Source organism: Monodon monoceros, unplaced genomic scaffold (genome assembly GCF_005190385.1).
Source record: "Monodon monoceros isolate NGI ecotype Baffin Bay Population unplaced genomic scaffold, NGI_Narwhal_1 Super_Scaffold_10, whole genome shotgun sequence".
Taxonomy (NCBI): domain Eukaryota; kingdom Metazoa; phylum Chordata; class Mammalia; order Artiodactyla; family Monodontidae; genus Monodon; species Monodon monoceros.
Window position 1 is genome coordinate 17093513 of NW_021703766.1, and position 26495 is coordinate 17120007.

General features: G+C 37.9%; 1 protein-coding gene across 5 annotated transcripts in view; it reads right to left on the reverse strand.

Annotated features, from left to right (window-relative positions):
- The window catches only part of NFAT5 (nuclear factor of activated T cells 5), a 125634-nt gene that overhangs the window by 49876 nt on the left and 49263 nt on the right, over positions 1 to 26495 (reverse strand). For all 5 annotated transcript variants that reach the window (XM_029241177.1, XM_029241180.1, XM_029241198.1 and 2 more), the window contains one exon: positions 2773 to 2898. In XM_029241177.1, coding sequence (XP_029097010.1) covers positions 2773 to 2898 — 126 coding nt within the window. The remainder of the gene's footprint in view (positions 1 to 2772; positions 2899 to 26495) is intronic.

The window sequence follows — 26495 nt, forward strand, 5'->3', positions numbered from 1 at the left end:
AAACAGATGCCTTTTAAAAATGGGGAAGAGTACAGATTTCAGACTGTTGATTTCCAACTACACCTCCCAGATTGTGACACTTGGCCCTATGGAGAGGGGAGGAGTTGTAAGGAAGTAAACCTCTCCCCCATTCCCATCTCTGGGTCTTACCAGATAAAAGATGTTATTAATGAGAATATGTAAAAGTGTGAATAGTGTAGAGGCAGAAAAAAGGTTTAAGAGACATTCTTTTTACCCAGTATTCTGGATTGTGGATTAGCAGCATCATGTTTACTCATTCCTTCAGTAATACATAAAGGGAAAAAAGTCTAGATTGGCGAATCTGAGAAACACGTTTTTAATAATTAAATAATTTAAAATGTACATGAACACCTATATGCCCAGCCTCTAAATTTTAAAATTTAAATTGATTTAGAATTTGTGAAACACAAACCTTTATGGCAGAACTAGAAGTCTGTTCCCACCAGGCCCTCATACCTGATAGCAGCCAATCCGGCTCCTTCAAAACTCTGAAGAATTAACTACATCAAGAGTCATCATTTTTATGCATTTCATATTTAAACAGCAAATGCTATAGATTAAAAAAAATCAAAGAAGTCTAAATTAATGTATCTTTCCCTAAACATCTCATCTTTTGGCCAGGAAACACTGAATAACTGGTAAGTTACTCCAAATCTCTTTGACATCTATGTCACTAAGGACATTAATATGTCAAATAAAAAAAGCAACTCTAATTATACATACTAACTGATATCCCTACTATAACTATTCTGCAATTTAAACTCTCCTACCTATAATGTTACATGACAAAGACTCTATTCTACCAATAAGACATTAGAATTCTAGAATAAGACTATGTTGGTTAAAAGTAAACGTGTAAAAAAAATTACGAATGACTTGGTTTTAGATCGTAGAAACTTTCTGTGTGTGAATATATGACAATTATCAAGGTCACCTCTTTATTCTCTTCACAATCTTTACAATGTCAATAACTTCTTGATCTAATAAGAATTCATTACTTCAGAATACTTCCTTTGGTTAATTCTTATTTTCATGATTTTTCAACTCAAAGCCTTCATTCAAATTTATCTGGAGAGGATTATGGAGGGAGGGAGGGAAGGAGGGACCTTCAACATTCCATTAGTGACTCAAATTCAAAAACTTTCAATATTTATATATAAAAACTTCTAAAACTGAGTTTGGTATTATTTCAAAGGAAGTGTCGTTCTTTTTCCAAACCTAGCTAACATTTTTTCAGCTTTTAAAAGGAACTGGATCTACTGTCAACAGATGTTAAAAAGCACAGAAGAAACAGACTTTTAGTTCTATACAGATTCAACATGTCTTTAAACAAATCTCAAAAGATACAAAAGAAATCAGTTAGTCAGTTTCTACCTGTGGATTTAAAGTGAAATATTTCATTAAAATTAAAAAATATATATTTTAATATCTGATACTATTTTAAAACTAGATTAAATATTTAAATTCCAGAAGAAATATTCAGTGCATATAAAGTGAAACCAGGTCATCTTAACAATTCAATTACTAAAATGTTCACAATTAAATCCACAGAATCTGTTAGAAAATGTCTGGCAACACATGAACAGTGAGCAGGGCTGGTAAGTTTCTTGGCCATGTTTAAAGTTTTCCTGCCCTCAACCAGGAAGGCTGCATATTGCACTATACGGCTCAGGGGAAAGATTGGTACACAAGGTTAACTGGACTTAGGTTAATGCAAATAAGAAAAGTACCCAAAGTTCTATTATAGTACCAATATCCTCATTTAAATCACAACCTTCCGCTTCACTGTTCTTTTTGAAACAAAAAGAATTTACTGAAAACAATGTTTTGATGGATTTTAAGTACCATTTTAAAAGATGAGAGGTATCATATTAGGCAAGAAACCTCTAATTAGTAGGATAGATTAAACTTCAGAGTATATATATGTAATTTTCTAACTTTTTTAAAACACCAAACACACTTAGTAGTCTATAAACCCAACTAAAAAAAGAATTACAGTTGGGCAATCTAATATTACTGAAAGCATTCTTTATTAATTTATCACTAATCAAGACATTTTTCAATTAGCTTGTCTGTCAATCTTTTAATTCAATCAAAATTTGAACCAATTTTATATAATTATAAAGTGTATGATTTGAGAGCTGATTAAAAATAAACTTGATAAATTTCAAACATTATTTTCCATACTTTTTCACTGATATAAGAAAATGTCTTTATATAAACATTACATTCAAATCTTCCATTTACTTTCAACTGAATTTAAAATAAGTATAAAGTCACATATGTTTTTAAATGTAGGGAAAAGGTTATAGTAACATGCTACAAACAGATAAGACACTTGAGTGCTTGAGTCCTTTTTTCAGATTATACAAAATAAAACATTTTCCCCTTTGAGCAAATTTTTAAAAATAATTGTTTTATAGAGACTCAAATATAATTTTCTACCCATAGCTTGGTATTTATAATAACCTTTTTATGTGCAGTAAACAAAAAAACTTTAAACTTGTTCTCATAGTTAAAGATAAGGTCCATTCTGGGAGATGGCACTAATAGATGTGCCAACGTGAAATTTTAAGAAATAACAGTTGTATCAAGAATATTGTATATTAAAAGTTTTTAATGTTAAAAGTATGTAGTTTAAAACAACCTAAAACAAACCCTCAAATCACACTCTTTGATATGAATTTTGCCAGCACTGTTCATGTTGACCAGATAATACTTTTTCTTTTAAAAGTAAAATGAAATGCATACCAGCAGCAACTACAGCTGGAGGAGGCGAGCCTGCCTCACCACCACTTGTCTGACTCATTGATGCTACAGATGGTTCTCTAGATGGAGGTAACTGTAACTCCTTTGGGAGAAGATCATAGACAGATTCTGTTGGGGGAAAGGGAAAAAACTTTTTTTAAAAAGAGTATAAGTCAATAACCTAATTATGAGCACAAAATTAATGTCTTTTCACTCATAAGAAGAACTATATTATTCATACACATACACTAAACTTCATATAACTACTGTTGTAAAAATTATTAGCAAATATTTTTCTATTATATACTTTTACTGAACTGAATAATGAATTTTCCATTCATTCTAACCCCTGTTTTCTTCTTGGTTTTATCCCTCATGCTTACGATGATCTACAGAAAAAGTTATTAAAATTTTAAAACTGTATAAAACTAGACAGAAGAGATGTCAAATAACCCAAGATGCTCCAATATCTTCCTTTGAAAAAAAAAAAAAAAAAAAGAGTGTAACTTATCATCCTTTACATATGAGATGGCATGTACTAGTGTATATCAGCTTTAAATTGGCTTCTCCAACTAGACCAATAGTCTACTGCTCTTTTACTCAGCACCTTTATCAAATATTTTAATTTGCTATCATAATGCATTTTTCCCTCCTAAAGAAGAGAAAAAGAGAAATGTTATGGCTCAAGGAACTACTTCTTACTCTGAGGTATCTCCAACTCTAGAAAGGCACAAGTATAGGATACTCTTAAATCACTAAGCACAAGTGCCTATATTAGATTATGATTACTTTTCTATCCCAGATTAAAGAGTACTGTATCTTTTTAATATATTTTATAATATTCTAATTGTCCATAAAATCAAATTTACACCTACTATTTAAAAATTATTTTATAGTTATTATTACATGGTTTTTGGACAGAAATAATTATCAAGATATCCACTAAAGGTAGTAGAATCAATGTTGGAAGAAACTTCAAAAGACCAGTTAGAATCATATGTCTATTTTCTAAAGAATCGAGGCACAGAGTTTAAGGGACTTGCCTAGTATTCTAAGAAAAGCAACATTCCAACAATTAAAGAAGATTATTAACTATTTGTACTAAGTGATTAAAAAAATAAAGGTAGCACTGTAAGACATTTTATCTTTGGTAGCAAACAATACTGTCAGTTAACTGATTACTGAATTCATAAATACTTTGATCCTCCCAGTTAAAATACGTATCCTGAGTTTCATGTGGATAGGAATAAGAAAGAATATCATGAAGGAAAGCTAAAATTAGAAGTTGTAGTATTAAATGATCTCCATTCACAGTAAAGAATCCACTTAAAAATTTTTCTTTCGAAAAACTATTACCTAACACTTGAAATTTTCATCTTCAAAGCATTTAGCAAATGTTACATCTGTCTGAATATAATATGCCCTGACAAAAATTTTTCAGCTTGTTAAAATGTTGCTAAATAACTTAAGTAGATTACTTCCATCTTTCAAATAATATAGGGGGGATAGCACGAGAAACTAATTAAAACAAATGTCATATCATCAAACATAGATTTTAATACAATTATTTTTCTCAATCCATGTTGAAAACGAGACCCTTATACATAGAAGAAAAGCATATTCAAGACCTTTTTTGGGGGGGTGTAGGAAAATAAACAAAGAGGAAATATGAAAATAAAAATTAGCTTAGATAAAAAGAGAAAGGATCTACCAAAATGCATTTATGTCAAGGGAAAAAAAACTTAACCTAGTAAAAGCCCCATCACTAACCACATTTCACTTTCCCAAAGAAGGACATAGAGTCTAAATTAGAGGTATAAAAGCAATGTCAATAAAAATACATTGGAAAGTAACTAAATATAGAACTTGTTATATTTCAATCTTCCCTATAGCCTACCCCCAAACCAAAGTAATAAGCAAGTCAAGTGGAAGGTGTAGGAAGCATGGATTCATTCCTTCACCAAAGGTATTTTCTGATTAACTGACTCAAGTGTTTGGAAATTAGAGAAGTCAGAAGTTTCTTCCTATCTATCCAAGGAAAACAGCAGGTAATACAGTCCTTACCATCACAGGCTCTGACTTCAGACAAAACTGTGTTGGCTCTGCTACTTTAAACAACTTCTCTAAGACTTAAATCCTCACTGAAACTCTTCTTTTACCCCATTATCTCAAAGATTCCCTCCAAGATATAACTGTACACCATGACCACATACGTTGGTCTTACTCTCAAGCCTGCTTCCCATAAAACATAAAAAGATTAAAGGGATATAAATTATGCTGGTAGTACTATTGTCCTTTAGTCCTAAATTCATTCCAAATTAAACGCTTATACAGTCTCCACTAGCCAATGAGAGAACTCCTGAACAACAGCATAGGTCCTTTAAATCCATGAAAACAACAAATAGTCCTCCCTCATGTTAAGCTATCATATCTATTTTTCTTGCATTATCTTTTAAATCAGTTAAATAGATAAGGAGGAATGAAATTCTAGATTTATAAGCAAAGAATATGAAGAAAGAGAATGGGAAATCTATAACGGAAAGGCAGTTTCCTGAGAAGACTTCCTTAGATAACTATAACCGCTACTACATTTTTTTTTTAAAAAACCTACTAGATTTTAAAAGAATCTACTAGATTTTTTTTTTTTTAAGAGAAAGAATGGTTACAAGGTTTCTTTTCGGGGTGGTAAAAATTCCAAAATTAGATTATGGCAATGGCTACACAACTCTATAAATATAAATAACTAAACACCACTGAATCTGCACACTTTATTTATTATTATTATTTTTTATTTCCTTACCTAGAGGAACTTACAGTTTAGCAAAAAAGGAATACTCTGTTCAACCCTCAGTGCTCAACGTTGTTTGTAGAATTCCACTTATATGAAATGTCTAGAACAGACAAATTTATAGAGACAGAAAGTAGGATAGTGGTAGCCTAGGGCTGGGTGAATGAAAGAAAGATGGGTGACAGCTAAAAAAATATGGGCTTTCTTTTGGGAGTAGTGAAAATACTACAAAATTGATTGTGGTGATGGTTTCACAATACTGTGAAGAGAATAAAAACCTTTCAACTGTATACCTTAAATGCGCAAGTTGTATTATATGTGAATAAGATTGTTAACAAAAAACCTACATAACCGAACATTTGTTATCTCATATTTTCTGTGGACCAGGAGTCTGGGCATGGCTTAACTGGGTACTTTGCTTAGGATCTCACAAAACTGCAATGAAGGTGTTGGGCAGGGCTGTAACCATATCACTCAGTGCTCAAATTTATCTATTTTTGAAAATTTATTGTATTTTTAATTTTTTTTATACAGCAGGTCCTCATTAGTTATCCATTTTATTCGTATTAGTCATACTGACATACATATATGTCAATCCAAATATCCCAATTCATCACACCACCACCTCTCACCCCCACCATTTTCCCGCCTTGGTGTCCATACGTTTGTTCTCTACATCTGCCTCTCAATTTTTTTCTTTTTTTTTTTTTTTTTTGCAGTACGTGGGCCTCTCACTGCTGTGGTCTCTCCCGCTGCAGAGCACAGGCTCCGGACGCACAGGCTCAGCGGCCATGGCTCAAGGGCCCAGCCGCTCCACGGCACGTGGGATCCTCCCGGACCGGGACACAAACCTGTGTCCCCTGCATTGGCAGGCAGACTCTCAACCACTGCGCCACCAGGGAAGCCCCGCGTCTCAATTTCTGCCCAGCAAACTGGTTCATCTGTACCATTTTTCTAGGTTCCACATATATGTGTTAATATACGATATTTCTTTTTCTCTTTCTGACATACTTAACTCTGTATGACAGTCTCTAGATCCATCCACATCTCTACAACTGATCCAATTTCACTCCTTTTTAAGGCCGAGTAATATTCCACTGTATATATGTACCACATCTTCTTTATCCATTCGTCTGTTGATGGGCATTTAGGTTGCTTCCATGACCTGGCTATTGTAAAGACTGCTGCAATGAACATTGGGGTGCATGTGTCTTTTTGAATTACGGTTTTCTCTGAGTATATGCCCAGTAGTGGGATTGCTGGGTCATATGGTAGCTCTATTTTTAGTTTCTTAAGGAACCTCCATACTGTTCTCCATAGTGGCTGTATCAATTCACATTCCCACCAACAGGGCAAGAGGGTTACCTTTTCTCCACACCCTCTCCAGCACTTGTTGTCTGTTGATTTTTTGATGATACCCATTTTACCCAGTGTGAGGTGATACTTCATTGTAGTTTTGATTTGCATTTCTCTAATAATTAGTGATGTTGAGCAGCATTTCGTGTGCTTCTTGGCCATCTGTATGTCTTCCTTGGAGAAATGTCTATTTAGGTCTTCTGCCCATTTTTGGATTGGGTTGTTTATTTTTTGTTTTTGTTTTTTCTGGTACGCGGGCCTCTCACTGTTGTGGCCTCTCCCCTTGCAGAGCACAGGCTCCAGACGCACAGGCTCAGCGGCCACGGCCCATGGGCCCAGCCGCTCCGCGGCATGTGGGATCCTCCTGGACCGGGACATGAACCCGTGTCCCCCGCATCGGCAGGCGGACTCTCAACCACTGCGCCACCAGGGAAGCCCTTGCTTTTTTAATATTGACCTGCATGAGCTGTTTATATACTTTGGAGATTAATCATTTGTGCATTGATTTCTTTGCAAATATTTTCTCCCATTCTGAGGGTTGTCTTTTCATCTTGTTTATAGTTTCCTTTACTGCACAAAAGCTTTTAGGTTTCACTAGGTCCCATTTGTTTATTTTTGTTTTATTTCCATTACTCTAGGAGGTGGATCAAGAAAGATCATGCTGTGATTTATGTCAAAGAGTGTTCTTCCTATGTTTTCCTCTAAGAGTTTTATAGTGTCCAGTCTTACATTTAGGTCTCTAATCCATTTTGAGTTTATTTTTGTGTATGCTGTTAGGGAGTGTTCTAATTTCATTCTTTTACATGTAGCTGTCCAGTTTTCCCAGCACCACTTATTGAAGACACTGTCTTTGCTCCATTGTATATCCTTGCCTCCTTTGTCACAGATTAGTTCACCATAGGTGCGTGGGACTATCTCTGGGTTTTCAATCCTGTTCCATTGATCTATATTTCCATTTTTGTGCCAGTACCATATTGTCTTGATTACTGTAGCTTTGTAGTATAGTCTAAAGTCAGGGAGTCTGATTCCTCCAGCTCTGTTTTTTTCCCTCAAGACCGCTTTGGCTATTCGGGGTCTTTTGTGTCTCCATACAAATTTTAAGATTTTTTGTTCTAGTTCTGTAAAAAATGCCGCTCGTAATCTGATAGGGATTGCATTGAATCTGTAGATTGCTTTGGGTAGTATAGTCATTTTCACAATATTGATTCTTCCAATCCAAGAACATGGTATATCTCTCCATCTGTTGGTATCATCTTTAATTTCTTTCATCAGTGTCTTATAATTTTCTGCATACAGGTCGTTTGTCTCCCTAGGTAGGTTTATTCCTAGGTATTTTATTCTTTTTGTTGCAGTGGTAAATGGGAGTGTTTCCTTAATTTCTCTTTCAGATTTTTCATCATTAGTGTATAGGAATGCAAGAGATTTCTCTGCATTAATTTTGTATCCTGCAAATTTACTAAATTTATTAATTAGCTCTAGTAGTTTTCTGGTGGCATCTTTAGGATTTTCTATGTATAGTATCATGTCATCTGCAAACAGTGACAGTTTTACTTCTTCTTTTCCAATGTGTATTCCTTTTATTTCTTTTTCTTCTCTGATTGCTGTGGCTAGGATTCCAAAACTATGTTGAATAACAGTGGCAAGAGTGGACATCCTTGTCTTGTTCCTGATCTTAGAGGAAATGCTTTCAGTTTTTCACCATTGAGAATGATGTTTGCTGTGGGTTTGTCATATATGGCCTTTATTATATTGAGGTAGGTTCCCTCTATGCCCACTTTCTGGAGAGTTTTTAACATAAATGGGTATTGAATTTTGTCAAAAGCTTTTTCTGCATCTATTGAGATGATCATATGGTTTTTCTCCTTCAGTTTGTTAATATGGTGTATCACATTGATTGATTTGCGTATATTGAAGAATCCTTGCATCCCTGGGATAAATCCCACTTGATCGTGGTGTATGATCCTTTTAATGTGTTGTTGGATTCTGTTTGCTAGTATTTTGTTGAGGATCTTTGCATCTATATTCATGAGTGATACTGGTCTATAATTTTCTTTTTTTCTAGTATCTTTGTCTGGTTTTGGTATCAGGGTAATGGTGGCCTCATAGAATGAGTTTGGGAGTGTTCTTCCTCTGCAATTTTTTGGAAGAGTTTGAGAAGGATGGGTGTTAGCTCTTCTCTAAATGTTTGATAGAATTCACCTGTGAAGCCATCTGGTCCTGGACTTTTGTTTGTTGGAAGATTTTTAATCACAGTTTCAATTTCATTACTTGTGATTGGTCTGTTCATATTTTCGATTTCTTCCTGATTCAGTCTTGGAAGGTTATACCTTTCTAAGAATTTGTCCATTTCTTCCAGGTTGTCCATTTTATTGGCATAGAGTTGCTTATAGTAGTCTCTTAGGATGCTTTTTATTTCTGCGGTGTCCATTGTAACTTCTCCTTTTTCATTTCTAATTTTATTGATTTGAGTCCTCTTCCTCTTTTTCTTGATGGGTCTGGCTAATGGTTTATCAATTTTGTTTATCTTCTCAAAGAGCCAGCTTTTAGTTTTATTGATCTTTGCTATTGTTTTGTTTCTATTTCATTTATTTCTCCTCTGATCTTTATGATTTCTTTCCTTCTACTAACTTTGGGTTTTGTTTGTTTTTCTTTGTTTAGTTCCTTTAGGTGTAAGGTTAGATTGTTTATTTGAGATTTTTCTTGTTTCTTGAGGTAGGCTTGTATAGCTATAAACTTCCCTCTTAGAACTGCTTTTGCTGCATCCCATAGGTTTTGGATCGTCGTGTTTTCATTGTCATTTTTCTCTACGTATTTTTTGATTTCCTCTTTGATTTCTTCAGTGATCTCTTGGTTATTTGGTAAAGTATTGTTTAGCCTCCACGTGTTCGTGTTTTTTATGTTTTTTTTCCCTGTAATTCATTTCTAAACTCATAGATTTGTGGTCAGAAAAGATGCTTGATATGATTTCAATTTTCTTAAATTTACTGAGGCTTTATTTGTGACCCAAGATGTGATCTATCCTGGAGAATGTTCTGTGCGCACTTGAGAAGAAAGTGTAATCTGCTGTTTTTGGATGGAATGTCCTATAAATAGCTTCTTAAATAGCTTCTTTTTCCTTATTAATTTTCTGTCTAGATGATCTGTCCATTGGTGTTACTGAGGTGTTAAAGTCCCCCACTATTATTGCGTTACTGTCGATTTCCTCTTTTATAGCTTTTATAGCTGTTAGCAGTTGCCTTATGTATTGAGGTGCTCCTATGTTGGGTGCATATATATTTATAATTGTATCTTCTTCTTGGATTAATTCCTTGATCATTTTGTAGTGTCCTTCCTTGTCTCTTGTAACATTCTTTACTTTAAAGTCTGTTTTATCTGATATGAGTATTGGTACTCCAGCTTTCTTTTGATTTCCATTTGCATGGATATCCTTTTCCATCCTCTCACTTTCAGTCTGTATGTGTCCCTAGGTCTTAAGTGGGTCTCTTGTAGACAGCATATAGATGGGTCTTGTTTTTGTATCCATTCAGCAAGCCTGTGTCTTTTGGTTGGAACATTTAATCCATTCACGTTTAAGGGAGTTATCGATATGTATCTTCCTATGACCATTTTCTTAATTGTTTGGGTTTGTTTTTGTAGGTCCTTTTCTTCTTTGTGTTTCCCACTTAGAGAAGTTCTTTTAGCATTTGTTGTAGAGCTGGTTTGGTGGTGCTGAATTCTCTTAGCCTTTGCTTGTCTGTAAAACTTTTGATTTCTCCATCGAATCTGAATGAGATCCTTGCTGGGTAGAGTAATCTTGGTTGTAGGTTCTTCCCTTTCATCACTTTAAATATGTCATGCCACTCCCTTCTGGCTTGTAGTTTCTGCCGAGTAATCAGCTCTTAACGTTATGGGAGTTCCCTTGTATGTTATTTGCCATTTCTCCCTTGCTGCTTTCAATAATTTTTCTTTGTCTTTAATTTTGGCCAATTTGATTACTATGTGTCTTGGCGTATTTCTCCTTGGGTTTATCCTGTATGGGACTCTCTGCGCTTCCTGGACTTGGTTGGCTGTTTCCTTACCCATGTTAGGGAAGTTTTGGACTATAATCTCTTCAAATATTTTCTCGGGTCCTTTCTCTCTCTCTTCTCCTTCTGGGACCCCTATAATGTGAATGTTGGTGTGTTTAATGTTGCCCCAGAGGTCTCTTAGGCTGTCTTCATTTCTTTTCATTCTTTTTTCTTTATTCTGTTCTGCAGCAGTGAATTCCACCATTCTGTCTTCTAGGTCAGTTACCCATTCTTCTGCCTCAGTTATTTTGCTACTGATTCCTTCCAGTGTAATTCTCATTTCAGTTATTTTATTGTTCATCTCTGTTTGTTCTTTAATTCTTCTAGGTCCTTGTTAAACATTTCTTCCATCCTCTTGATCTTTGCCTCCATTCTTCGTCCGAGGTACTGGATCATCTTCATTATCATTATTCCGAATTCTTTTTCTGGAAGGTTGCCTATCTCCACTTCATTTAGTTGTTTTTCTGGGGTTTTATCTTGTTCCTTCATCTGGTACATAGTCCTCTGCCTTTTCGTCTCATCTGTCTTCCTGTGAACATGGTTTCAGTTCACCAGGCTGCAGGACTGTACTTCTTCTTGCTTCTGCTGTCTGCCCTCTGGTGGATTAGGCTATCTAAGAGGCTTGTGCAAGGTTCCTGATGGGAGGAACTGGTGGTAGGCAGAGCTGGCTGTTGCTCTGGTGGGCAGAGCTCAGTAAAACTTTAATCTGCTTGTCTGCTGATAGGTGGGGCTGGGCTCCCTCCCTGTTGGTTGTTTAGCCTGAGGTGACCCAACACTGGAGCCTACCCGGGGTCTTTGGTGGGGCTAATGGCAGACTCTAGGAGGGCTCATGCCAAGGAGTACTTCCCAGAACTTCTGCTGGCAGTGTCCTTGTGCTCCTGGTGAGACACAGCCACCCTCCCACCTCTGCAAGAGACCCTCAAACATTAGCAGGTAGGTCTGGTTCAGACTCCTATGGGGTCACTGCTCTTTCCCCTGGGTCCTGATGCACACACTACTTTGTCTGTGCCCTCCAAGAGTGGAGTCTCTGTTTCCCCCAGTCCTGTCGAAGTCCTGCAATCAAATCCTGCTAGCCTTCAAAGTCTGATTCTCTAGGAATTCCTCCTCCCATTGTCGGACCCCCAGGTTGGAAAGCCTGACGTGAGGCTCAGAACCTTCACTCCAGTGGGTGGACTTCTGTGGTATAAGTGTTCTCCAGTTTGTGAGTCACCCACCCAGCAGTTATGGGATTTGATTTTATTGTGATTGTGCCCCTCCTACCGTCTCATTGTGGCTTCTCCTTTGTCTTTGGATGTGGGGTCTCTTTTTTGGTGAGTTCCAGTGTCTTTCTGTCGATGATTGTTCAGCAGTTAGTTGTGATTCTGGTGCTCTCACAAGGAGTGAGCGCACGTCCTTCTACTCCGCCATCTTGAGCCAATCTCCTATACACTTTAAATGTGTGAATTTTATGATATGTAAATTATACATGGGTAAAGCTGTTTTTAAAAAAAGAGAAAGAGGAATAGAATAAGAACAACTGAGAACTGCACAAGAGCGAGCTAGGTCTCTCGATGTTCCTAATAAACTTCATGGACAGAAATATCTTTTCACATAGTTTCTATTTGTGAAAAGTGAAATTATGAAGGCTAAACTGCACACTAATTTCCCTTTTAAGGCTCATCTACTGTATCAAGAAATTACTACAGGCATAGGTATCCTATAGTCAGTAAAATGATGAAAATCTTACAAAGTTCTTACGAGCAAGATAAGAAATGTAGACTTCATAAAACAGATGACTCTAAACACCACCACCCCAAAATGTATGGGTTCCCCCTTGAGGAATGTGGTTACTACATCAACAACTTGAACAAAGATACAGAATTTGCAAATGACATAGGCTTAAGAGGAATATATCATATGTCATAATTCATCACAGATAATGAAAGGCTGGAATTACCTGTGCAAAGGAATAATCAAATTTAATACAGATCAATGTAACATCTGGTAAAAACTGCTCTTGTGCAATGTACTTAAATGCACTCACTCTCTTTCTCACTCTTTTTTTCAAAATCTAGGAATGATTTCTCTTTTGTTTTCTAAAGAATTCTTTCCTTGGTCTGCCAGAATTGGGGTGACTGTTGTCTCATATTTTTTTCTATTAACATTGCTAATAATTTGAGCAATAATAATGCTTAATCAACTCACTTAATGGTTCATTATGAATTTCAGTTGACCAAAATCCCAATATAAGTGTCCTGCTTAAGTATCCATGTAATAGACTTAGATCAAATATGATAAAGTAAATAATTAATTAACATAAATTATTTTTTTAAATAAATTTATTTTTATTTATTTATTTTTGGCTGTGTTGGGTCTTCACTGCTGTGCGTGGGCTTTCTCTAGTTGCGGTGAGTGGGGGCTACTCTTTTTTTTTTTTTTTGGTGGTACATGGGCCTCTCAGCGCTGCGACCTCTCCCGCCGCGGAGCACAGGCTCCGGACGCGCAGGCACAGCAGCCATGGCTCACGGGCCCAGCCGCTCTGCGGCATGCGGGATCCTCCCGGACTAAGGCACGAACCCTCGTCCCCTGCATCGGCAGGCGGCCTCCCAACCACTGCACCACCAGGAAAGCCCGCGGGGCTACTCTTAGTTGCGGTGTGTGGGCTTCTCATTGCAGTGGCTTCTCTTGTTGCAGAGCAGGGGCTCCAGGTACGCAGGCTTCAGTAGTTGCAGCACGTGGGCTCAGTAGTTGTCACTCGCAGGCTTCAGTAGTTGTGGCACGTGGGCTCAGTAGTTGTGGCTCGCAGGCTCTAGAGTGCAGGCTCAGTAGTTGTGGCGCATGGGCTTAGTTGCTCCATGGCATGTGGAATCTTCCTGGACCAGGGCTTGAACCCGTGTCCCCTGCATTGGCAGGCGGACTCTTAACCACTGCGCCACCAGGGAAGTCCCAACATAAATCATGAACATAAGTGTATGAAAAAAGCAATTAGGCAGAAGAGAAAACAAGTTCAGATCAAGAATTTGCCTTATGTTGGTGCAATAGTGCAGAGCCTTGGGCGATTAGAGGAATGAAATCATTTTCAGATATTGAAAGCAAACTAATGCTTCCCAATGTTTGCTGGGAAGGTGAACAATGTAAAAATGGGCTGACTGATTGCCATATGTGTTCAGTCATTCAGTAAACTCTAAATGATCCTTTTTATGTCACTGATTATTTCTGGGAGAATTCGGTCTTTTACTCTTCAACACTGGCTATATGGGGAGAAGAGGGTGGGAGTCCCACCACACTGCATCAAATTCAAGGAGAGAGAAATCCTATCCTGCCTTTCACAAGGCAGTGAAAGAGAAGGAAAAACTTGTAACTTAATACTGCAGCATTTTTTTTTCTTCTCACTTAGAAACTCTGGTTCCCTAACTGCTGATCAACCAAATCCCACTTTACTGTTTTGTTTTACATGTTGCTCAGTTCCAGAAAAAAATGAAAAGACCTCAAACCCCCAAACTCCTTCACTTTACCCCAGAAGAGTCCAGGGAGATAAACAAATGAAACAGCTGAGAAAAGGCATGCTTTTCTAGTTCTTCCCTTTGCAAAATAACAACATTGATAATACAGTTACAGCTACCATTTATTGAGCACTTGGGAGTGGGGACAGGCACTGTGCAAAAGCTCATTGTAAATATATTCTCACTTAATTTCTAAACAATTATGTGAGGTCGATTTTACCAAGAATGTGAAACTTGTGTAATAGTAAAAAAAAAAAAAAAAAAGAAAGAAAGAAAAACACATGTGATAAAACAAAAGAAGGGAATGATAAATATAAAGTTTAGGACATTAGTTTCCTTTGATGGTGAGACGAAGATACAGGACAAAGGAGTAGCAGAAATAAATTGGTCTGGACACTGGGCTCATGAATGTTCTTTTTACTAAACTATATAATCTAATCAATAAATACAATAAAAATTAAGGCTATGCATGGATAGTGCATAGCCTCACAGAGTTGCTATGTAAGGCTTAAATAAGATCTGTTAAAAAGAACTCTGTAGGGACCTCCCTGGTGGTCCAGTGGGTAAAACTCTGTGCTCCCAATGCAGGGGGCCCGGGTGCGATCCCTGGTTGGGGAACTAGATCCCACATGCATGCTGCAACTAAGAGTTCACATGCCGCAACTAAGAAGCCCACATGCTGCAAGTAAGACATCCACATGCCGCAACTTAAAAAAAAATATCCCGCAAGCCACAACTAAAGATCCCGAATGCTCCAACTAACACCCAGCGCAGCCAAAATAATAAATAAATAAATTAAATAAGTATTTTAAAAAACCTCTGTAAATTATTATTCCTTTTTTAGGAATTTTTATCGCCACTTTACCTTTGTTGACCTGATAGCTAACAGCATTCAATATTCAGCTGCTTTAGGGTCAGAAAGTAAAGACCAGAATTGTCAGAGCCCATCTACTCTTTAACTTTTCTGAAGACTCTTATTAACTTTCAGGTAACATAACAATTCAAAGTTGTACACAAGTAATACCACAGACTTAACTTCATGCAGAGATGAACAATAAAAGGCGGGGGGAAGCTCTGTAAATAAATTGAATTCAACTGTCGAGCAAGCAGCTAAATGGAAGTATTTGTGGTAAAAAGGATGATACTTTGTGTTGGGAATGCTTAAAAAAACTAAAAAACGGTGAATTAATGCTCAGCACAGATATTAGTTATTCAAGTAATAAATGCTCCCTGATATTAGATACAAACACTCTAATACTGGAAAATGTATTTATAAATGTTTGTATTCTGTTTTTAAAATGGGATTTTACCTTTTTAATTTTTTTTTTAAACTTTGTATTACAGGGACTTCCCTGGTGGCGCAGTGGTTAAGAATCTGCCTGTCAATGCAGGGGACATGGGTTCAAGCCCTGGTCTGGGAAGATCCCACATGCTGAGGAGCAACTAAGCCCATGCACCACAACTACTGAGCCTGTGTGACACAACTACTGAGACCGCATGCCTCAACTACTGAGCCCACGTGCCAAAACTACTGAAGCCCACATGCACCTAGAGTCCATGCTCCGCAACAAGAGAAGCCACCTCAATGAGAAGCCTGCGCACCGCAATGAAGAGTAGCCCCCACTCACCTCAACTAGAGAAAGCCCGTGCACAGCAACGAAGACCCAACACAGCCAAAAGTAAATAAATAAATGAATAAATTTATATATATGTTAAGAAAAAGCAGCACATTAAAGAATATTATAAAATAAATAAATAAACTGTATATACAAAGCTACTTAAGCACCCAAAAGAGTTAAAAGACTTTCAGAAAGTTCTTGCAAATGGTTTGGGAACTAATTGCCTTACTCTTCCATGTCTCTATTAACTATCTCAATAAGCTGGTGAATCCCAAAGCTATGGTTTCACATCAGACATTCTAAAACAAAATGCCTGGCACCTCCACTGTGCCAACATAGTTCTGCGTTGAAGAGAGACAGCATTCATTCTGTTAAAAACACTTTTAGGCTTGACAGTCATCATAGTTGGCATCTCCACTGGAAAATGTACTGGCTGCAGGTCTACCGGATATTTGTTTTCTAAAAGATTATTAAGTCTGAAAGTAACTTGTAAGTGATCTCTGCTTTAATAAATTTTTCTCAGCTAAGTTTAAGTCAATTTACTAGTTTGCTGTTACTTATTTACTTAATCATATCACCTCTTCCTGATTATATTTTATTATAGTTTTCCTCAAGCTGGTATTCTACAGTAATTTTAAACAATATACAGCAGCATAGATTACAACAATTTCAGGAATAAGAAAAATAAATTGAGTTGCACAATCATTTTAACATAGTACATCATATATTTTTTTCTAATAGTTATTACTTTTCACTTTAAAATTTCACAATTATTTGCTACATAACAACATTTATAAGATACAGAATGGAGTATACTATTTAACTAACCATTTTTGTTATATACTTTCTTAATTTATTTATATTATTCTCAGAAGATGTTATTACTTAAGTCTGTTCTAGACAGAAGACTTTCAAAGTCCTATCTATGACCTAACTATTGATTAAAACCTTTATGGCTTATTTCTAATTTTCAAAGATCTTACAAGAATACTTTTCAATAGAGCTTTAAGAACTGTAGAGTTCAGAGTCCAAGAGGAGTAAGGAGGACCAGGGTTGAGTGTCAGAAGCCCAGTGGAGTGAGAAGGGAATCCATAGTGGGGGTGGGGGTAGCAGAGGCCTGGCAAAGGGTTTCAGAGCCCAAGCAGGGTGAGCAGGAAAAGATAATCAGGTGCAGAATCCAAGCAATGTAAATAAAATATCCACAGCCTGGTGTGTGGTGTCAGAGCCCAAGCAGAATGAAGAATATATCTGGGGGGAGTGGGGAGGGGTGGAGAAGAGTGGAAGGGTGGGATGGAGTCCAAGAAAGCAGGATGAGAAGAGGGAAGCCTGACACACAGAGGGAAAACCTACTGTGGTGGGTTAGAGCCCAAGCAAAGTAAAAGTCTCCTGGGATGGGTAGACCAAGCAGAATGAGGATGCTTATCTATGGGAGGGAACGCAGAGAAGCTAGCATAGGGTGTCAGAGCCAGAGCATGGTGACAAATGCACCCTCAAGGGGATGGCACAGGGTATCACAGCTAAAGCAACTGAGGTGATGGAGGGTAGCCAGCACAGAGAAGCAGAGCCTGGGCAGGGGGAAAAGGGTATTTGTACAAGGGCACTTGGCACTGGGTGTAAGAACCCAAGCAGTAAGGAGAATGTCCATATAGTAGGGCTGCCTGGGCTGGGTGTCAAAGATTAAGCAGGAAGCAGAGTGTGCCCATGAGGAGTGTGGAAGTCCAGAATGGGGATTAGAAACCCAAGCAGGGTGAGGAGGGCATTCGTGTGAGGCCTTCGAGCCTGAGCAGGATGAAGAGGACATTCCTATGGATGGACAGCCCAGCATAATATGCTGGAGTTCCAGTGGGTAAGCAAGACATCCATGGGGGTTGAAGGAGCAGGAGCAAAGGGTACCTTTAGGTAAGAGTATCAAAATCCTAGTAGGGTGAGAGCTATAGGATGATATCTGCCTAGAAGGGCTGCCCAGTGTGGGGAGTCAGAACCCAAGGAGGGTGAGGAGGGTGTCAACAGATAAGCAGGAGGGCAGCTCTGGGTGTCATAGCACACATGGGATGAAGAGAGCATTCCTGTAGGAGGAAAGCAGCCACAGCCTGGATGCAAGTCATGGGTGTCCAAGTTGGATAATTAGGTATCAACATGTACAAAAGACGGAAGCAACGGCCACAGAAGCTTGATTACACAGAGGAAGATTGCTCAAATAAGTAAATATATTAAAATTAAAGGGAATCAAGTTTTGCAATGTTGAACAAAAGAGTTACAAACATAGGAAGAAAAACAAGAAGGAACCCTATGGTACTGAGCTGCAACTGGAAGTATCAGTATGAACTCATGAGAGGAAGATAGAAAAATAAATAAAGACATTATGTATATAAGCATACATATCTTCCCTAGCTCTGTCTTCTGAAAGATTCTGTGAGCAGCAGTACTCCAAAAGCATACTCATGGGAAATAAGCACACCTAGTATCCAGATCTAAATACTCTTTTTTACCTAAAGTAGCTAGGGCTTCTTTGAGAAATAGTTGTTATCAGGACTGGGATACGGAAAGTACAAGATGAGCCTGAAATACATACTGTTTTGCTAAAAGTAAGGAAGTACTCAAAGAATTATGGGGGACATGTCAAAAGAATACAGAAACCATCTTCAAGAGGCTCTCACTAACCAATATGAGACAATATGAGCATGAAAATAAGTCATGGGAGTTTCCTGGCGGTCCAGTGGTTAGGACTCAGAGCTGTCACTGACGTGTCTCGGGTTCAATCCCTGGTTGGGGAACTAAGGTCCGGCAAGCTGTGCAGCACAGCCAAAAAAATAAAAATAAAAAATAATAGTAACAGATTATAATCTAATGAAAACATAGGAGTCCATACTGACATAAAATAGTAATGAATAAACTGTAAGTGTGATGAGGAATGAGATATTTAAATAGTTTCAAAGTACAACTCTTACAAAATATTGATACTTACTGATTACAAAGGAGAAATAGGGTAACTTTAAAGTAGAGAAGTCTGACAGAAACCATCTTAATTAAGTGATCAAAGTGAGTAACATCAGTAATGACACAAATCAAAATTGCATGCTACCCTAGAGGATTTGGTAAGAATACATCATTATTTCTGTGGTATTTGTGCCAAAGATGCATAATTTGAATGTAATCATGAGGAACATTCCACAAAATAATTGACTTGTAACTTTCAAAAGTATCAGAACCATGAAAGTCCAGGAAAGACCAAGGAACTATCTCAGATTGAAGGAAACTAACAAGACATGACAACTAAATGGATATGTAATTGTAAACTGAATGCTGATGTTATACAGCAGGGGTCCTCAACACCCAGGCCGCAGACTGGTAGCGGTCCATGGCCTGTTTGGAACCTGGCCGCACAGCAGGAGGTGAGCAGCAGGCGAGGGAGCAAAGCTTCATCTGCTGCTTCTCATCACTCGCATTACCGCCTGAACCATCGACCCCCCCCCCAACTGCCATCCGTAGAAAAACTGTCTTCCATGAAATCAGTCCCTGGTGCCAAAAAGGTTGGGGGCTGCTGTTATATAGGACATTACTGGGACAACTGGAGAAACCTAAATGGGGGTCTGAGGATTAGATGGAAAAAATGTATCAATGTGAATTTTTTACATTTTGGTGGTTATATTGTAATTATGTTGGAGAATATCCTTGTTTGCTGGCAATACATACTAAAGTATTCAAAGGTGATGGGGCAGGCATCATGTTGGCAACTTACTCTCAAATGTTCAGGAAAAAAAAGTTCTTTGCACTGTACTCACAACTGTTATAAATTGGCCTCTCTCTCACTCTTGCTACCATTTCTGCCTAAAATCAATCAAACAAAACCAAATATTCTGGTAGAGAAAGGTAGTCTGGGTTACAAAATATATCACAAGTTATCTTCTCCTGGTCATACTCACTTGTTTGACACCTTATATGCCACTCACAGGCTCAGTATTTTTAGCTATGCCATCCCCTCTTCACTAACACCCTCAACCTGATAGAACAACAATTAATTTAAACATTCATTCAACATTTATTCTGCTTCTGTACTGGACTAAAGACACAATATAAGAGAAAATCACTCATGAAGTTCACAGTTGAGAGAAAATAAAATTAGTGAAGTTTAAAATAATGCAATATGCTACAGGGAGAAAATAAAATTAGTGAAGTTTAAAATAATGCAATATACTATAGATGGGAGAAAATATTTGCAAATGATGCGACAAACAAGGGCTTAATCTCCAAAATATACAAACAGCTCATACAACTGAACAACAAAAAAACAAACAACCCAGTCCAAAAATGGGCAGAAGACCTTAATAGACATTTCTCCAAAGAAGACATACAGATGGCCAAGAGGCACATGAAAAGATGCTCAACATCACTAATTATTACAGAAATGCAAATCAAAACTACAATGAGGTACCACCCTCACACCAGTCAGAACAGCCATCATTAAAAAGTCTAATAACAAATTGTGGAGAAGGTGTGGAGAAAAGGGAATTCTCCTACATTGTTGGTGGGAATGTAAGTTGGTACAGCCACTAAGGAAGACAGTATGGAGGTTTCTCAGAAAACTAAAAATAGAGTTACCATATGATCCAGCAATCCCACTCCTGGGAATATACCTGGACAAAACTATCATTCAAAAAGATACATGCACCCCTATGTTCAGAGCAGCACTATTCACAATAGCCAAAACATGGAAACAACCTAAATGTCCACCAACAGATGAATGGATAAAGATGTGGTACATATATACAATGGAATACTACTCAGCCATAAAAACGAAATAATGCCATTTGTGCAACATGGATGCAACTAGAGGTTATCATACTAAGTGAAGTCAGAAAGAGAAAGACAAATACCATATGAGATCACTTTTATGTGGAATCTAAAATATGGCACAAATGAACCTAGCTCCAAAACAGAAACAGACTCATAGTAGACATAGAGAACAGACTGTGGTTGCCAAGGGGGAGGGAGGAGGGAGAGGGATGGACTGGGAGCGATTGGTAGATGCAAACTATTACATTTAGAATGGATAAACAACAAGGTCCTACTGTATAGCACAGGGAACTACATTCAATATCCTGTGATAAACTATAATGGAAAAGAATGTCTTTACGTGTATAACTGAGTCACTTTGCTGTACAGCAGAGATTGGCACAACACTGTAAATCAACTACACTTCAATTTAAAAAAATGCAATATGTGCTTTAATAGAAACATGGGATGCTATGCAAGTCAAGAGGAATCCTTAACACTATCCAGAAAGGATCAGAGAAGGCTGCACAGGGTATGTGACACCTGAGGTCAGTCTTGAACACTGAAATGGGTATTTGACAAACATATTTGTGAAGAAGGAGGAGAAACTTAAAAGCAAATCTGAACAAACAGAGTATTTGTATTTTGGTTACTTCAGTTTTTCAAGTAATTCAGTTAAATTAGAATACAGTAGTTACATGGAGGAGTAACATGAGATGAGGCTCCCAAAGACATGGAGGGGCTAGATCATGAAAGGCCTTGTATAATCATTCTAGGCAATAAAGATTTTATCCCTCAGCACATAGGGAGCTTTTGAGTGTTTCAAGCAAAGACATGATAAGCTCAGACTTATATTTGAGGATGATCATCCTCCCAGGTATATGCAAAATAGACTAGGTCCTAGAGGTGGCAAAGAGTAAGTTTTTTTACAATCCTCTAAGTCAGAAATAATGAGGTCCTAAACCAAGGCAGCTGCAGTGAGAATGGCAAATAGGATACGAATTTAAAGGTGCTCAGAAAACTGATGAACTGAATTGGATGACTAGCGGCAAAGGGAGGGAGGGAGGAACGATGGGAGGGAGAGGGAGAGAAGGAGAGAGGGGGATGGAGAGAGAGTGTGAGTGAGAGAGAGAGAGAGAGAGAGAGAGAGCGAGAGAGAGAGAGGAAGAGGGAGAGAAATAGTTCCAATCAGCACACAGGAATTCTGGCACGAGAAAATTAATGGAAGGTGGTGCAGTTTCCCATGATAGAGAGTTTAGGAGTAAGAGTAAATCTGGAAAGACAATGAATTCCGTTTTAAATGATGAGGCTGAGGTACCTATGGGGCATCCTAGTGAATGTATAAACAGGAGAGGGATCTAGCGATTGATGATGCTGGGCACATAGACTGCTTTACTTTTCTTTTTTTTTTTTTTGCGGTACGCGGGCCTCTCACTGTTGTGGCCTCTCCCGTTGCGGAGCACAGGCTCCGGACGCACACGCTCAGCGGCCACGGCTGACGGGCCCAGCCGCTCTGCGCCATGTGGGATCTTCCCGGACCGGGGCACGAACCCGTGTCCCCTGCATCGGCAGGCGGACTCAACCACTGCGCCACCAGGGAAGCCCTACTTTTCTTTTTAATACAAATCCTATCCTAGATCTGGGATAGAAAATTATTAATTTATTTAAAGTTATTGTTTGCTTGTAAAAATACAGATATGTATGAAATAAAAATAAATTTGCCCATGATCTCACCATCCAAAACACTAGTATATTTATGTTTCCCTTCCCTATTTTTCTATGCATTTTTAAAAAGTTGAATAATAATGCACATAAACTTAATATCAAACTTTTCATTGAACATAACTTTAATTTCTCATATGTACTGTAACTTTGACACCCTCATATTGCTATGTATCATCTTTATGTCTATTTTCTATCTCTCCAATTAACTGAAAACGCTTCAAGGGCAGAAACTGTGGTATGTCTTATTTGAATGACTAAAGTTTAGCAGTACCATACTTACAATAGGCACTCAATGTTTGCTGATGAGGTTATTAAAATACTAAAAGGTTACTGGGTCATAATTTTAAGTTATGAAATAAGCTTCAGGAAAATTTCTAATTTTCATATTATTTCAGAAACACTGCTAATAAATAAAAGAGGTAATAAATAACGTATCAGTGGTGACAACACTGTACCCCCTAGAGAATGAAGCGCAGTCAATAAATATTCTCATCCTTTTATTCATTCACTCAACAAATATCTACTGACTGCCTGATGTAAGCCAAGCACTCTCTTAGTTCCTGGGGATACATCAGTCATAAAACAGACAATCTGTGCCATGGACCTTCTACTCTAATGTACTTAAATTATGGTAACTGCTTGCTTGCTAAAAAGAGAAGGGGGTTCCAGTGTCCTGTAATTTTCGACCCTTACTAAGCTCACATTTAATTGTAGCATTAGTAAAATAAGTTCATTTCTGGAATATAAGCAGTACAAGCATCTCAAAACACATTTATTTTAAAACTTTATAGTATATACAATATAATATATACATACTTATAATTTAGCTTAATGTTTCCAAAACCATTACTTAATAGAGATCTGTTCCATTGCTTAACAGTCAACCATCTTATATCATATATTTAATAAACTAATGATGTACTTATCAATGTATGTAATAATCAATGAAAAGAAATAAATAGGATTTTTTTTTCTTTTGGCTGCATTGGGTTTTCTTTGTTGTTGCTGTGCATAGGCTCTTAGTTGCGGCGAGTGGGGGCTCCCCTTCGTTGCGGTGCGCAGGTTTCTCGTTGGGGTGGCTTCTCTTGTTGCGGAGCACGGGCTCTAGGCGCGCGGGCTTCATAGTTGTGGCTCGCGGGCTCTCGAGTGCAGGCTCAGTAGTTGTGGCGCACACGTGGGATCTTAGTTGCTCCGCGGCATGTGGGATCTTCCGGGACCAGGGCTCGAACCCGTGTCTCCTGAATTGGCAGGCAGATTCTTAACCTCTTAGCCACCAGGGAAGTCCCGATAAATAGGATTAATGTTATATTATTTTATGCATATTATTTTCATTTTGAACTTGAAAAGACAGTTTATAAATGATGATTTGCTCATTCATTCATAAAGCACATTATTTCATTATGTGCCAGGCAAAATAATAAAGTAAATAAAATAGAGGTCTTAACTTTAATGTTATTTCTAATTGCACAGACCTTGGATTACAAGGTACCTCAGGAACTTATTTTCTAAAAGAAGAAAAACATAATTTAATCACCACTAATTCATTTTGTGTGCGTAAGTGCAGACACTAAAGTGACCTGTATCTATCTCTGTTTTCAAACATTCACAGTCCAGTGAAGTAGACTGCAAGTAAATACATAAATAACCAATGGAATCAGTACCAAGCCACAGATGTTATGTGCAAATAAGGAAAGTAAAAGAAAACAGATATAAAGATGGCAAGGAAAGAATGGTATGAATAGAATTAATGTAGTTTTAGGAGATTAAAGTTCACATAAAAAAGCATAGAATTTTAGAGGTAGAAATGGTAAAAGTACTCAGTGTAACCCTCGGTTTTTACAAAGAAGAAATTATGTTCCAATTAGGTTATGATTTGCTTAGCATAGCCAAGACTGGTTAAAGCTGGGTCCTGAGCAGGAGACTAGCTGGCTGAAAGACAAATTCTTTTTTTTACAGTACGCAGGCCTCTCACTGTTGTGGCCTCTCCCGTTGTGGAGCACAGGCTCCGGACGTGCAGGCTCGCGGTCATGGCTCACAGGCCCAGCCACTCCGCGGCATGTGGGATCTTCCCGGACCAGGGCATGAGCCCGTGTCCCCTGCATCAGCAGGCAGACTCTCAACCACTGAGCCACCAGGGAAACCCTGAAAGATAAATTCTTTATCCAGCATTCCTGTCTATGCAGTTAGAAAGAACACTGAAGTAGAAACTCCATCTCTTTTATTTATTATATTATTACTGTGTGTGGCACTTCAATAATGTGCTTAGTGAATGAACCGAATGAATGAGTGAACCATCTACCTTGATTGATTCTACTCAAACAATTCTAAAACATCATTCTTATTTTTATACTCATAATCTTAGTGAGGGAGAAGAAAATAACGAACAAAAATCTACCTTTTTTCATTGCTATCATTACCAAAATGTCCTACCACCTCAACTAAAAATGTCATTTTTCTACATTATTTCTGACCCCAAATACCCTATTCCCTCATGTCCCTTCTTCCAACTTCTACCCTATCATCATCTAAACAACCATTTTTCAAGTGAATAAAAACTACTTTTCATGTTTTAGAGTATTCATTTTCAGTGATTAAAGTTATTTCCTATCAAATTTCTTCTTTTCTATTCATGTAACATGATTTTTTTTAATACTTTTTTTTGGGGGGGGCTGCACCGTGCAGCATTTGGGATATTAGTTCCCCTAACAGAGATCGAACCCACGTCCCCTACATCGGGAGCGCTGAGTCCCAACCACTGGACCACCAGGGAATTCCCCATGTAACTTGATTTTTTTCCTCCTTCAAGCCAATACTGAAGAAATCAACAAGGCTCACTTTGTCTTTTCTATTCTACACAAGGATTATCAACAACAAACAGAAGAAATGTGCAAACCTCATACTTTTAGACATAAGCTGATTGTTTACAAAGATCAAAAATATCTGCCTAGGGTTTCCCTGGTGGCGCAGTGGTTGCGAGTCCGCTGGCCGATGCAGGGGACACGGGTTCGTGCCCTGGTCCAGGAAGATCCCACATGCCACAGAGCAGCTGGGCCCGTGAGCCATGGCCGCTGAGCCTGCGCGTCCAGAGCCTGTGCTCCGCAACGGGAGAGGCCACGACAGTGAGAGGCCCGCGTACCGCAAAAACAAAAAAAACAAAAAAAACTCTGCCTACTGTGAGCGGCAATAAACAAATGACCAAGTTATTACTTCTGCCTCTTAAGAGAGTGGTAATCAACAAGGAATATCAGAATTGCATATATAAATACGTATTTTTTTTTCCTGAATGAAGATGCCTGGGATTCCAGCATAGACCTACTGAATAAAGGTTTTAGTACGTAGGATCACATAATGCATATTTTTATGAAGCTCCACAGATGATTCTGGCTAAGAGCCATTACTTTATTTTATTTATTTATTTTTAACACCTTTATGGGAGTATAATTGCTTTACAATGGTGTGTTAGTTTCTGCTTTATTACAAAGTGAATCAGCTATACATATACATATATCCCCGTATCTCCTCTCTCTTGCGTCTCCCTCTCTTACCCTCCCTATCCCATCCCTCTAAGTGGTCACGAGCAGATCTCCCTGTGCTATGCGGCTGCTTCCCACTAGCTGTCTGTTTTACATTTGGTAGTATATATAAGTCCATGCTACTCTCTCACTTCCTCCCAGCTTACCCTTCCCCCTCCCCGTGTCCTCAAGTCCATTCTCTACATCTGCATCTTTATTCCTGTCCCCTATGTTCTTCAGAACCATTTTTTTTTTTAGATTCCACATATATGTTAGCATATGGTATTTGTTTTTCTCTTTCTGACTTACTTCACTCTGTAGGACAGACTCTAGGTCCATCCACCTCACTACAAATAACTCAACTTTGTTTCTTTTTATGGCTGAGTAATATTCCATTGTATATATGTGCCATATCTTCTTTATCC